A 13919-nucleotide genomic window follows, 5' to 3' on the forward strand; every position below is an offset into this window, starting at 1 on the left:
GTGATACATCCTAGATATAAACCACTCTGGAATCATCAGAGAACCCTAGAATAAATGACAAATCTGAAACTCCAAAGTTCTTTACATGGTACTAATGAATACTTGAAGACAGGATGGGCAAACAAATCCATCCTCAACAGTGACTTTAAAGAGGTAGAGGTTCCAGTTATCAGCATTACTTGAGAGAGCTTTGTCAAAATGTATAGCATAGCCATAGATGACAGTATGCAAGGCCACTCAGCTGTATTTACTGGTATGTGATGGGGTACTAGAACAGGAAGTAGACAGGAAAACATCTTATGTGACAGCTGCTCCAGGTTATCCTAATATTTTAACATTAACAGGTATAAAAAAACCACAGTCCTTCAAGTTCCTTTTCTGCTAACTGATATGGCTGTGTTTTAGATTGAAGAAGAAACTCTGTTTAATTGAGTCATTCATTCAAAGACTAACTTTATTTTGGGAAATGGTAGAACTCTGCCCTATATTTAAATGTTTTAACAAAAACAGAATAATTAATTATTCTAAGGTTCCCCAGTAACTAGTGTACCAGTGTTCCTCTAGTAACAATTAAGCAATAATTATCAATTCATAATCTCTGTGTTTAAAGTTAGTGTTAAATGATCAAAAACAATTTTGATTTAAAAATAACTTCTCAATAGTTTTATACAAATACATTCCATTTTACTTGTATACTAGCTTTTTTTTTTTAGCTTGGTGATCATAATTATACATCTCCAGGTGATACTGATGTTTGACAGTCCAGGGACCCAACTTTGATAATCACTGATTTAGCTTTTATCTGAATACTTCTAACGCTTTTATGAGGACACAGTGAAATTTTCATTATTAGAAACTCTCATTACACAAGGCAAGTGGATCTCTTGAGCCCAGGAGTTCGAGACCAGCCTGGGTAACATGGTGAAACCCCATCTTGAAAGAAAGAGAGAGAGAGAGAGAGAGAGAGAGAGAGAGAGAGCGCGGGGGTGGGGGGGAAGGAAGGAAAGAAAAAAGAAAAGAAAAGAAAAGAAAAGAAAGGAAAGGAAAGGAAAAGAAAATAAAAGAGAAAGAAAAAAGAGAAGTAAAAAGGAGCAAAGACAGAAAGAGGCTGGGCACAGTGGCTCACACTTGTAATAATGGTACTTTGGGAGGCCGAGGCAGGCGGATCACCTGAGGTCAGGAGTTTGAGACCAGCCTGGCCAATGTGGCAAAAGCCCGTCTCTACTAAAAATACAAAAATTAGTCAGGTGTGGTGGCGGGCGCCTGTAATCCCAGCTACTCAGGAGGCTGAGGCAGGAGAATTGCTTGAACCTGGGAGGCAGAGGTTGCAGTGAGCAGAGATCATGCCACTGCACTCCAGCCTGGGCAACAGAGCGAGACTGGGGGAGACACTGGGAAAAAGACGGAGGGGAGGGGAAAGGGAGGCAGGAAAAGGAAAAAAGAAAGGAGAGAAGGAAGGAAGGAATTCTCATTAGAGAACATTCAATGTAAAACCAGAAGCTCCCATTTCTTACAGTTTTTCTACCTAGAACAACACAGAATACTATTCTTTCTCATATATGAAGGTCACTCAATCTGAAGAAAACTCCCTATCTTTAAACTTACCTTCTCCAAAATAAGACTCACCAATTTCTTCAACCACATCTTACTCTCTAGACTACTGAAGGCTTTTATCATACCTTATAGACACTATAGTTCTTTGTGTCCCCTTTAATACATGGCACTTACAATTTAACACAATAAAAAAGTCTTAAATCTCAATAACAGTGTACATGTGGCTTATTAATCTACTAAATATCAGCTTTGTAAGTACACTAGGTCTTTCAACAACTGTATTATAGCACTTCCCAAATGCCAAAGTAGGTACTAACACTTGATAAATTTTTCAATGATGCAGAGTAAATGAGAAAATACCAGTGTAGTAATTTTTTCATCAACTTATTCAAGTTAAATTACTCTATTACTCTGAGTTTAAGTCCTTCCTAAATATTGGGAGTCACCTTTAAAATAAACTGGTAATGGAAGATGGTAGTTGTCTTTTCTTTTTCTTTTTTTTCTTTTCTTTTCTTTTTTTTTTTTTGAGGCGGAGTCTGGCTCTGTCGCCCAGGCTGGAGTGCAGTGGCGCGATCTCGGCTCACTGCAAGCTCCGCCTCCCGGGTTTACGTCATTCTCCTGCCTCAGCCTCCCGAGTAGCTGGGACTACAGGCGCCGCCACCACGCCCGGCTAATTTTTTGTATTTTTAGTAGAGACGGGGTTTCACTGTGTTAGCCAGGATGGTCTCGATCTCCTGACCTTGTGATCTGCCCGTCTCGGCCTCCCAAAGTGCTGGGATTACAGGCTTGAGCCACTGCGCCCGGCCCGTAGTTGTCTTTTCAAAAGTCCTTACATGGCAAAATTAAGTTTTATATTTCACAATCCTTTTTAAAAATGTTGGTCTAGTGTCCTAAAATACGCAGGTAAAGAGGTTCATCTGATCTAGCTTCCGATATCATCTAGGTAGCCAAGCACTTAGAATAATTTAAATAATTTGCAACAACCAATCACAAGCTCCACTGATCACTTTTTTAATTAGTTTATTGCAGCAAAGTAAACCTCCCAATGGGTTCCAGCAAATAAAAGGGCTTCAAAGTTATTTAACACTAATTTCCAAGACTTCTTAGTTTCCCATACCCATCAACCACTTACCTTTATGATCCTAAATAACACTCCAACCCAGTCAATCTGACTACCTCAAATTAAGAGAGGATTGTGATGGCAGAAACTTACCACCACTTTTTGCAGTTTAGATTATTTGCCAACTTTTGAACTACAAACGACACCATCTATGACAGGAGACAGCAAATTATGGCCCACAGGCCAAATTCAGCTCACCATCTTTGTGTAAATAAACTTTTATTAGAACATATTCACATTCATTTGATTACACATTTGTCTATGGTGGCTTTTGTGCTACAATTGCAGAGGAAAATAGTTAGGACTGACTATATGGCCTCTGAAGCCAAAAATATTTACTATCTGGTCTTTTACAGAAACATTTACCAACCTATAATCTCAGGGAATAAACTATTTGCTACCAAAGCAATATTTAAGATATGTAACAATAACCATTTACTAGCTCAGAACACCAGTCATCCAAATGGGAATATCTAAATACAAATATCGGTATATCTGAAGTCCTTTATCCTACTCTGTATGAAGATTTTGTTGCCCACCCAAGACAGAGCACTTACTTACCTGCTCAGTGAGCTAATCTTTAACATACATTTCTCAAGGACTCACTAGCAGAATAGTGAAGAATCCATGAATATGTTGCTCTGTGCAATCTAAGGTTAAAAAAAAAAAAGTTGCTACAAAACACTCAAAACTATATAATAAAGAAGCAACTGTATAGAGCTACATAAGAATTTCCTTTATATTTTAGATTCCAAATACAAAACTTTTAAAGGCACTTAAAGTAGAAAAGCTTAAGTTCAACATTTTAGGTAATATTAACTGCATTAAATAATGTAAATTAAATTTCCTTTTGTGTTAAATAACAAGATTTTCGTTTCCATCTGTGTGAAGTTGAAATCAAAAGATAGTATCTCTACACTATTCATGTAGCTATTAAAAATAAATGACACTGGAACCTCTAAAAAATAAAGTCACAATATCAAAGTACTTTGAAACTAGAAAGCACTTAAGAGATCCCTCCACATTATACAAATGAGAAAGTTTCAATATGACATGAAACACTTAAGTTCAGAGAACTAATTAGTGGCCAGAAACAGAACTAGAATCCAACACTCAATCATCAGTTTGGAACTCTTTCTACTTCATGACCAAGTATGCTGATATTCTAGGAAAGCGTAGCGTGATGCTGAAATATTCTGCAGGTTTGTTTGTTTAGAGGGTTTTAGGGGGCTCACCACATTGCCCAGGCTGGTCTCAAACTGTCAAGTGATCCTCCTGCCTGCACGCTCGAGGTAGCTGGGACTACAAGTGCATACCATCATGTCCAGCTTCTAGAGTTTTAAAAGTGCAAGAACCATACTTGTACTACAGTCCAACCAACTTAGGCAACCCTCTTGTCTTTTTAAAAATCAATCAACTATAAAATTATAGAAAGACAAAAATGATTAACTGTAAAGCAACTCTTATTAGAATGATCAAAGAAACAACCGATTATGTTGTTATGCTAACCAATTGTCAAAGATCAACAAAAAATAATGATACTGAAGGGGCAGAATGATGGGTACTCATATATTGTTAATTTAGCACAATCTTTCTAAAGGGTAATTTGGAAATATTTTGAAGGGCCTAAAAAGTTCTCACTGTCTAAACCACTTACTCCATTTACATGAGTATATCATAAAGAAAGAGCCTAATATAGAGACCAAATTTTAAAAACAAGGATGTCTATCTCACTATTATTTATAATGGTGAAAGATTAGAACAACCTAATATCCAAAGAGAGAAGTAAATTGTGGCATATTCATACAATAGAATATCAGGCAGCCATTTTTAAAACTCACATTTTCAAAGACATGAGTAAATATTCATGAAGTTAGGTTATAAAAAACAGGGTACATAACTATATGATCAGTATAATCTCAAGTTTGTTATTACACACACACACAAACATGTACACACACTCATACACAGAAATAGCATAGACAAAGACTGAAAGGAAATACAGAAAAATATTAACAAGGTTATCTCTAGGTGGTGAGATTGCAGATAATTTTTTCTCTTCTTTATAACTTTTCAGTATTTTTCAAATTTTTTATAATAATCATGTATTAGTCTTATACTCAGAAAACATTATTTTAAAAATTCACTGTTGTCAATTTTAAAATTTTTATAGTTCATATTAAACAATAAATATTAATCGTACTCAAAAGTATATCTAAATTTTGGAAAATAAATCACTAATGTGTAAGAGTATACTTTCCACACATACATAGGTGGGCAACTTTGAATCTAAAAGGTAACATTATTTTATTTCATTCGAGCATAGAAAGTTGATATTTAATAAATAAGAAACGTAAATCTTTAAATAAAATTGGTGCAAGGCATCTAAAAATTGTGCTACTCTGGCATAACACTGGAGATATAAACACTTTCTCTAATATAATGTAGACACTCAGTGTTAGGTTAAAATAGGAATAATGCAGTACATACATGGTGACTGAATTATTAAGTGAATTATACCTTTTTTTTTTGGCCAAAGTGACTAGAATTGGTCTATGCTAAAGAAAGAAAGTAATACAACACCATACCATTATTTTAGTTGGAAGAGCCGCACCAAAAATCATGACAAAAAAATTGTGTAACCATAAGAAAATCCAGTGGCCTGTTGTTGTTGATGACGTTAATGATCTCTTGCTAAAAATTCAAGTAAAAGAGTCAAACTGCTTAAAGTATTAAAAAAGCACAGCAGTGTATAGTCTGCAATGATTTGAAAAACACTAAGAACACACTTCAATGTTTCCTCATTTGCAGACTATCAAACATGATCTTTGAAGTCAAGGATTGCATCTACGTCCTTTTACCAATCTTGAATATATATTCTGTTACAATATAGTAATGACACAAAGGGATGTCACATACAAAAAGGCAAACTGCATGTAATTTAAAAAGTTAACTTTAAGATTATATGATTCTAATTTCTGATTTTTAAAAAATCATATAAATATATAAAATATAAAATACATCCTAATATATTTTTACATAAGAGCTGAGGTTTACCATTTTTAACAAAAATTCTGAGATGGAATTAATAAAAAACAATTTTCATATATACCACAGAGCAATAAGTTTAAATCAGACTATTTTGAGTTGTGTAGCCCTTTATTAGCAACTAAAATAGAAGGTATCTGTTGTACAACATGGGTAGTAATTGACTATAACTGGAGATTTATTATATTCTAATACAGATCATTTATAAATGCAATTTCTTTATTAAAAAGCTTCCACCTTTTTGTTTGTTTGTGTACAATTTGCAAAACTATTCTGAAAGCGGAATATATGTGCACAAGTCTGCAAAGAGTGCAAATTTAGGATATGGTAAATGCTTTACAAGTTACTTTCAAAAAACTGTCTGCCACAACTGAGCCTTTACATTGTCATCTTTTTTGATGAAAATATTTTGATGCCAGCCTTCCTTCCACTGCCCTAAACTATAAAGCATTTTTTAATGAGTTGAAATTAAGGAAGGACTACACCTACTAGAAAAAAAGAGAAGAAAGTTCTATTAGTTTGAGGTTTCAGAATCCCCCCAAACCAGGACCAGTATCTTGGTAAAGGCTAGGCTGGGACCCCGGACAGAGTATGAGAATGTGCAGGTGGCATCCCTGAGGATTCAGAGCTTCAGTGGACTGTGAGTGCTCCAGCTGCATAACTCACTGAACTGTCTTGCCAGTTTCTACACTGGCTTGACTGGGCATAATTCAAAAAGGAAAAGCTCATATTCATTCCATTCTTCTGGAGCTCTGTGATAGCCTAGAAAAAAGAAAAATTTAGTTAGGACACACATCACATAAAAAAGTGGGCACTCAATGTGTTTGTGGTTTGACTTTGTCCACTTCACAGCTGAAGCCTAGATATCTCTTTTGCTCTTTTGTTACTTAAATTTCTCTTGTTGTATCATATTAAAATAGAAAAAAAGAAAAAAAGAATTCCTTATCATTCTCTCAAATAACTTCTAATCTTGTTTCTTGATAATTAAGCATCAGTCATCATTTACCCTCTCTCTCCCTGTAATAAGGCCATTTTTTAAACCCTTTTTAACTTTGTAAATATATTCTCTTCACTGTATAAACCAAATCCCTGGCCACTTCTGTCTTAAGACATCAGAGTCTTTATCTGACTTTGACTAAATTTGAAATGTATATAAATTAAAATCCAGATCTAAAAGGTATATGCTAGGATTTTTACTTTAATTGTAGATTGGTTCAGCATTTACTTTATAATAAAAATTTTATTTGATTCAATTAAGATTTTAGGAAATTAGTACAGTTTATTCTAGCTTCAATTTCAAAAATTAGTTTAAGTTGAAAAGCTTTTCTTTGAATCAATCAATACAGTTTAGAAGAAAAACCCTTCCTAAAAACTCACTATATATTACCTTTCAAATCACATTAAAATAATATTGGACTTAAGGTCCTACCTTAGTCTATTCTGGACTATATTATCTTCTCCATTATTTCCCTGCCTCTCCAAATGAGCCCATTGTTACTTTCTCCTCCCAATCCTGAGTATACACTTTCTTCTTTCTTAATGAATGTCATATTTTCATTCTTCTTCAATGAAAATTAATAGTTTTCCTAATTAGAAGAAAAAAATAATGCTATTTCTCTTTCTAAAATCCAGCTAACCAAAACTTCTGACTCTTATCATTCCTTAACTGAAGTAAGCGTTATTTTTGTTTTAATGAGAAAAACACACATCATCTGTCTTGCTTTATCACATTATGAACATCTTAAGTTTAAGAGCAGAATCTTCCATTTATTTTTTATATAAAAATCTTCCATTTTTATTTTTTATTTTTATAGAGTCTAGACCACTAAATAAAACCAAAAAAGTAGTAAGACCATATATCTCATGTTGGTTTGTATTTATAAAGAGCATATTGGAACTAAGAGTCAAGAGAAAATGTGGGTCTCTATTCTAAATAACTTTCTGTATTTAACAGAAAGTATGGAACTGTATTCCAATGATAAATAACTTTATTCAAGTAACCAAAAGCAATGGAACTCCAAATTATATTAAAGATACTAAAAAGAAACTTGACCATAGGCACATAAAACCAATGATGCCACTGTATCACAACGATAATGAGATATTTTGGAGTATTATATGACCAAATGTTAAAAGTCAAGGCTTCCTAAGGATACTTACATTTAATAACACCCCAATGGGATGTCTTCCACATATAGTATTATGGTATTTCTTCAAGTAATTGCTAAAAGATACAGGGTCTAATTGTTCTATAATACTCATACCCTAAAAAAAAAAAAGAGGAAGAAAAAAATAAAAGAAAAAGGACAATATTTATTATTTCCTAATTATATTTTAAAACTGTTACTTAAACATAATTCTTCAATTAGGGAGACACAAAGAAAATAGATTAAATAAACCTTGTGAAACATCAAACTCATTCATCAAAGCTATTACCATTATAGTCAACTCTCTACTAACAGAAAACTTTTAATCCCCAGTTTATTTTCTCCAAACCCCAGGTATGTTTCTATACTACTTTAACCAGTTGTCATTCAGCTGACAATCCTCAAACATTTCATAATATCTTTCTTCCATAGAAAGAATACACAAAAGTAAATCTGCTGTGAAAATTTGTATATGAAACCTAAAATTTAATTTACTTTGTGGCTGTTTTCTCCATATCCATTATATTCTTCCTGTTATTGGCATTAAAAATCAAGAGTTAATTGTAATTGAACTGTTTCCACAACATATACTTAAATATCAACCATGTAAGGTATTTTAAATCACCAGCATTAAATAATCTAGGTTTGTGGAAAAAAAAATACCACAAATTAAGAAAAAAGTTAGCATATTTTAATTAATTTAAAGCTCATGATAAAGGCAGGCTTAAGCAACACAGATCTTTTTTTTTTTGAGCTGGAGTCTTGCTCTATCACCCAGGCTAGAGTGCAGTGGTGGGATCTCGGCTCACTGCAACCTCTGCCTCCTGGGTTCAAGCAATTTTCCTGCCTCAGCCTCCCAAGTAGCTGGGCTTACAGGCACACACCGCCACACCCAGCTAATTTTTGTATTTTTAGTAGAGACCGGGTTTCACCATGTTGGTCAGGCTGGTCTTGAACTCCTGACCTCAAGGGATCTGCCCACCTCGGCCTCCCAAAGTGCTTGGATTACAGGCATGAGTCACCGCACCCAGCCTACAACACAGATCTCTTATGAACAAGATTAACAATAAAGGAAAGCTTTTTATCTCTTTATTCTTTAAGCTAGAATGCCTTGTTTTCACATCTTAATACAGAATACAATTTGTCAGACTATTGTAAAAACAACCACTATGACTTGAACATTAGTTTATACTAAATTCTACAATCTCCAAATACATTCAAATAATGTATTTACAACTCATTAATATATAGCAACTTTAACTCACCAAGTCGGGGAAATAAATCATTGATTCTAGCTGATTATACATACACCAATTATATTATTTTCTTACTCAGTTAAAACACTTTCTATTAAATAAACTGGATTCATACTCTCTGGGAGAAACCTAAATGGTGGTTTAGGGACTTAACTGGTTATTTTGTGTTTTTGTTTTTATTTCACATTTTAAAAAAACAGATACAGTGTAAAAGCACCAAAAGTAATCAAATAAACATCCATTAAAACCAAAAGTCATCTGGAAAATGATAATCAGTGGGTAACATAGAAATTTTACAGTGGCAGCATCAAAATTTAATTCTATAAAAAAACTTTTCTTCAGAATATTCAACTCCTTCACAAACATTATCAATATTCCATATATATATATATATATATATATATATATATATCTGAAACATAGACATATACATGTGCAATCAACTTTGAATTGCCTGCACATCAATTAGCCACTCTCGGATTGGTCCACAACCAGTTTGTAATGCTAAGTTGGTTGTTCCCTGCCAACCACAGTGCTTCCAGGTCAACACTCTCCACTGACACTTGGTGTCAGAGAAATACAAACTTAAAAGTTAAACCTAAGATGGGCCAGGCATGAGGTGGCTCATGCCTATAATCCCAGCACTTTGGGAGGCTGAGGCAGGTGGGTCACCTGAGTTCAGGAGTTTGAGACCAGCCTGGCCAACACGGTGAAACCCCATTTCCACTAAAAATATAAAAATTAGCCAGTCATGGTGGCACACGCCTATAATCCCAGCTACTTGGGAGGCTGAGACAGGATAATGGCTTGAACCTGGGAAGCAGAGGTTGCAGGGACCCGAGATTGTGCCACTGCACTCCAGCCTGGGCGACACAGCAAGACTCCATCTCAAAAAACAAACACACATACACATACACACACATACACACACACATACACAAAGTTAAACCTAATATAAATAATATCATAATTCTGATGCCAAAAACATTACAGTACATTTCTAACCCAAGAATGGATGGCACTAATGCAGAGATGGAATTATAAATCTCTTCCATAAATAATGGATGATCAAGACATAACTTCCCTAGAGCTAAATGAACAAAGGCCCAAAACAGGCAAAAGTCCTGGTTCTAAATTTCTAATTGCAGACTCTTTCTCACTGACGATTCTGATGTATTAGAGTATAACAAGACTCATACTAACAATTCTTTGAACACTTACATAGCTACAACTTGCATACATATTGTAGGTGAACTTTTAATGCTCCGGAATGAAGTCTATCTAGGACAGCTTACCTTAAATATAAATCACTTATTAATAAATAATGTGACACCAAGATTCTAATGTACATTTTAATATTAAAATCTCAAAGCACATTCAGAACAAACATCACATTTAACTGATATGAATTTAAACAGAAGAAAACTAATGATCACATTTCAGAAGACAAAGAATTCAAAGTAACTGGTCAAGAAAACCTAACAGAAAAACAGGAAATTAAATGCAGAAAAGATACTAGTAAGTAAAGAGTTAAAAATGAAGATATACTGGTTAAATTACGAGATAAAATAAAAAATTGATATGATAGGAGTTAAGAAATTAAATGTGCAAAAATTTTAATTCTTTAAAGTGTGCTATAAACCTACTAGTGCAAAACTTAATTCAATTATACTTAATTAGCTGACACAAGTGTCTCTTTATAAGGAAAGACAGAGGGGGAAACTAAGGCTTTTCTCATAGGTGAACCTCTAATTGAAAAATTCATGAAGTAGGCAAACAAAAGCAATAATGATAAAATTTAGAAATGGAACATTATTAACTAATACAGAATAATGGCGAATACACTTTTAGATATACCTATGTTTTTATGTTAACAGCTATGAGATTACTATTAGGAAAATTCCAAAAAGACAGAAATGCTACTTCAATGCTGGTGGCAAAAGTCCAAGACGATGAAAAAGAATATCCTTCCCCAATTATGCTGAATTAACTGTTTTATTTCTTAAAATAGTAGAAGATATCATCAGTGAGTCTAAAGTCCAGGCAATGAGAGCTTCCTAAGGCCTAGGATAGTGATAATTTGATTGTTCACATAAACTTGACCTAATGTGGAGGAGTGAAATGGGTCACTATACTATTCATTCAGCTCTAAGATGCTCTAAGATAAGGCAGACATTATAAACACCAAAAGCCCATCCATCAAGGATACAGGTTTCTGAGGAATTTAAGTTTCAGAAAGAAATCCACAAATTAAGGATACAGGTTTCTGACGAATTTAAGTTTCAGAAAGAAATCCACAAATTGAAAGCAAACTCCCTAAATTTAAGGGGTGAACCAATCTATCATTGTGTTGACTCTTCAAGTAATCGGTGAATGTTTGTGATGTCAAACTCCAAGTGGCAACCCTAAACTAAATAGGCAGTATTAACTGACAAAGCTCAAATTCAGGACTCTGATAAGACAACAAATTATCTTCCCTCTTTAAAAAAGTTTGCCTAGATTTAATAAAATGACAATCTAACAATTATCACCCAGAAGTAAATCTCTCCCAAAAGTAATAAATGCAAAGGAGTAGCAAAACTTTTAGAGGCACTTATGAAATAAAAACTAGAATCATTCCAACCACATAATTAACACCACATTATCAAATCATTAGAATTTTGGGTTTATAGTTTAAAGGATATACATTTATATTTGCAGATAAGTACACATTTAGTGACGTGGGGTAGGAAAAGGAAATACTCTAGTTTCTTTAAGAGGCATCAAGATAAAATCGTTAACAGTGAAAGTTTTATGGAAAACACCTTAAAAATAGCACTGCTAAGTAATGTACTAATAAATGGCTATCTTACAAGCGATGTTATAAAACTTACTAAGAAGCTATTGGCTTAGGTTCAAGAGAAAGAAGTGACAAATGAGGTGACAAAGGAACAGTTTTCACTTTTAAAATAGTAGGAAGGAAGAAGAGTAGTTCATGTTCAAATTAAGTGAAGTAACTGATAAATTTAAAAGAAAAAGAAGTTACAACAGATGAATACAATGACATTTTCAGATTATCCTTGCCGAATCATAATTTGCCAATGTCCATAACGAAACACTGGTCTACACCCAAAAGAGTAGTATAATAAAAATGATAACCTATGACCATCTCATATGAATAACTATGACTAATATTTCAAGTAAGTAAAGTTTACAAGATCAATATCTCCAAATAGGTTCTGCTTTAGTCACAGTAATTATTGACATCGCAAAGCACTAATTACCAAAGAAATTGGTCTATAGCCAAAAAAATTGCAAGACTTTCAGAGTTTAGATATCCTATGCTACAGTTACATAATTTTTCCCAACTACATTTGGTAGTTCATTCTATATTTTGTGTTTTTTCACATAATTAATTTCTAAGATATTCAAGTGCTAGATATATAAACATTTTGCAATAAGAATAGCTATTTTTCTTTTGCAACTTAGAAATGGTTTTATTTTCTAGCCTTGTAATAACTATATTTGGTAATAGTTTCCAGTTAAAAAGGACCAAAACTTAATTAACATGCTAATTTTGAACAGATGTAATCTAAAATTTTATACTTAGTTTCTTTTTACTCTATCAAACTTTCAAAATGTATACTTATTACTGCAATTCAAAATCGTTAACATTTTTATAATGCTTATGCAGAGAACCATCCAAGTACATTTTGTCTGAAAAGATCACATATGAAAACTAAGATATTGGTTCTCAAACGAATTAAATTATTTATAATATAAAATAATCTCTTAGAAAAGAAATACGACAAAGTACATTCACCATCTGATTAATCAATTAAGACAATACATTATTTAAGTCTGCCTAACAGCAAGTGTACATATATATATGTAATATAAACACACCTAAGTTTACGTCTAGAGCTAACCATTCTTATTACTTTGACCCATGTATTCTAACTCCCAAAATTGACTTGTTATTTGAATCAACAGTATGCTAATAAAATAGAACACTTATGAGCCATTCAAAAATTCTAAATATAAATAAAAATATCTCAACAAATGGACCACAGAAATAAACTCCAAGTCCACATGTTAAAATCAAACATTAAATTCAAGCATATTAATATGAAGCAAATACTCAATATTTATTCAGAATTTTTCAATATTTGAGACAGGGTCTCAGCAAATTTCAACAAAGTTCCACAACTGAGTTCTGTTGCAATGACAGGGTTAATGATTACTATAGTAAGCAATCTCATCTCTGTCCTGGCTTTAATGATCTACTGAGACCTCCCAAACTTACATCTCTAGTCGGACTGAAAGCCTTCTCCGAGCTCCAAACCAAAACAGTCAACCCATTAGCAAAGTCCTTTTGACTCTTATTTCTGAAAAGATCTGAACTCCATCCACTTCATTCTATCTCCACCAACATCACCACAGTCCAAGTTACTATCATCTCTCCCTTGAACTTCTGCCAATGGCCCATTGTTGCTACTCCTTTTTTTTTTTTTTTTTTTTTTTGAGACAGAGGCTCGGCTCTGTCCCCAGAGCCAGAGTGCAGTGATGTGATCTCAGCTCACTCTAACCTCACCTCCACCTACTGGGTTTAAGCGATTCTCCTGCCTCAGCCTCCCGAGTAGCTGGGACTACAGGCATGCACCACTATGCCTGGCTAATTTTTGTATTTTTAGGAGAAAGGGGGTTGTGTCATGTTGGCTAGGCTGGTCTCAAACTTCTGACCTCAACTGATCTGCCCGCCTCAGCCTCTCAAACTGCTGGGATTACCGACATGAGCCACCACCCCTAGCCCCA

General features: G+C 33.9%; 1 protein-coding gene across 3 annotated transcripts in view; it reads right to left on the reverse strand.

Moving 5' to 3' along the window:
• Window positions 1-5814: 5814 nt before the first annotated feature.
• Window positions 5815-13919, reverse strand: part of MEMO1 (mediator of cell motility 1) — a 143785-nt gene continuing 135680 nt past the window's right edge. For all 3 annotated transcript variants that reach the window (XM_003908479.5, XM_031655045.1, XM_017947414.3), the window contains 2 exons: window positions 7883-7987; window positions 5815-6484 (listed from right to left, as the gene is read on the reverse strand). In XM_003908479.5, coding sequence (XP_003908528.2) covers window positions 6353-6484; window positions 7883-7987 — 237 coding nt within the window. In that variant the 3' untranslated portion in view covers window positions 5815-6352. The remainder of the gene's footprint in view (window positions 6485-7882; window positions 7988-13919) is intronic.

The sequence above is a fragment of the Papio anubis genome, chromosome 14, assembly GCF_008728515.1.
Source record: "Papio anubis isolate 15944 chromosome 14, Panubis1.0, whole genome shotgun sequence".
Classification (NCBI taxonomy): Eukaryota; Metazoa; Chordata; class Mammalia; order Primates; family Cercopithecidae; genus Papio; species Papio anubis.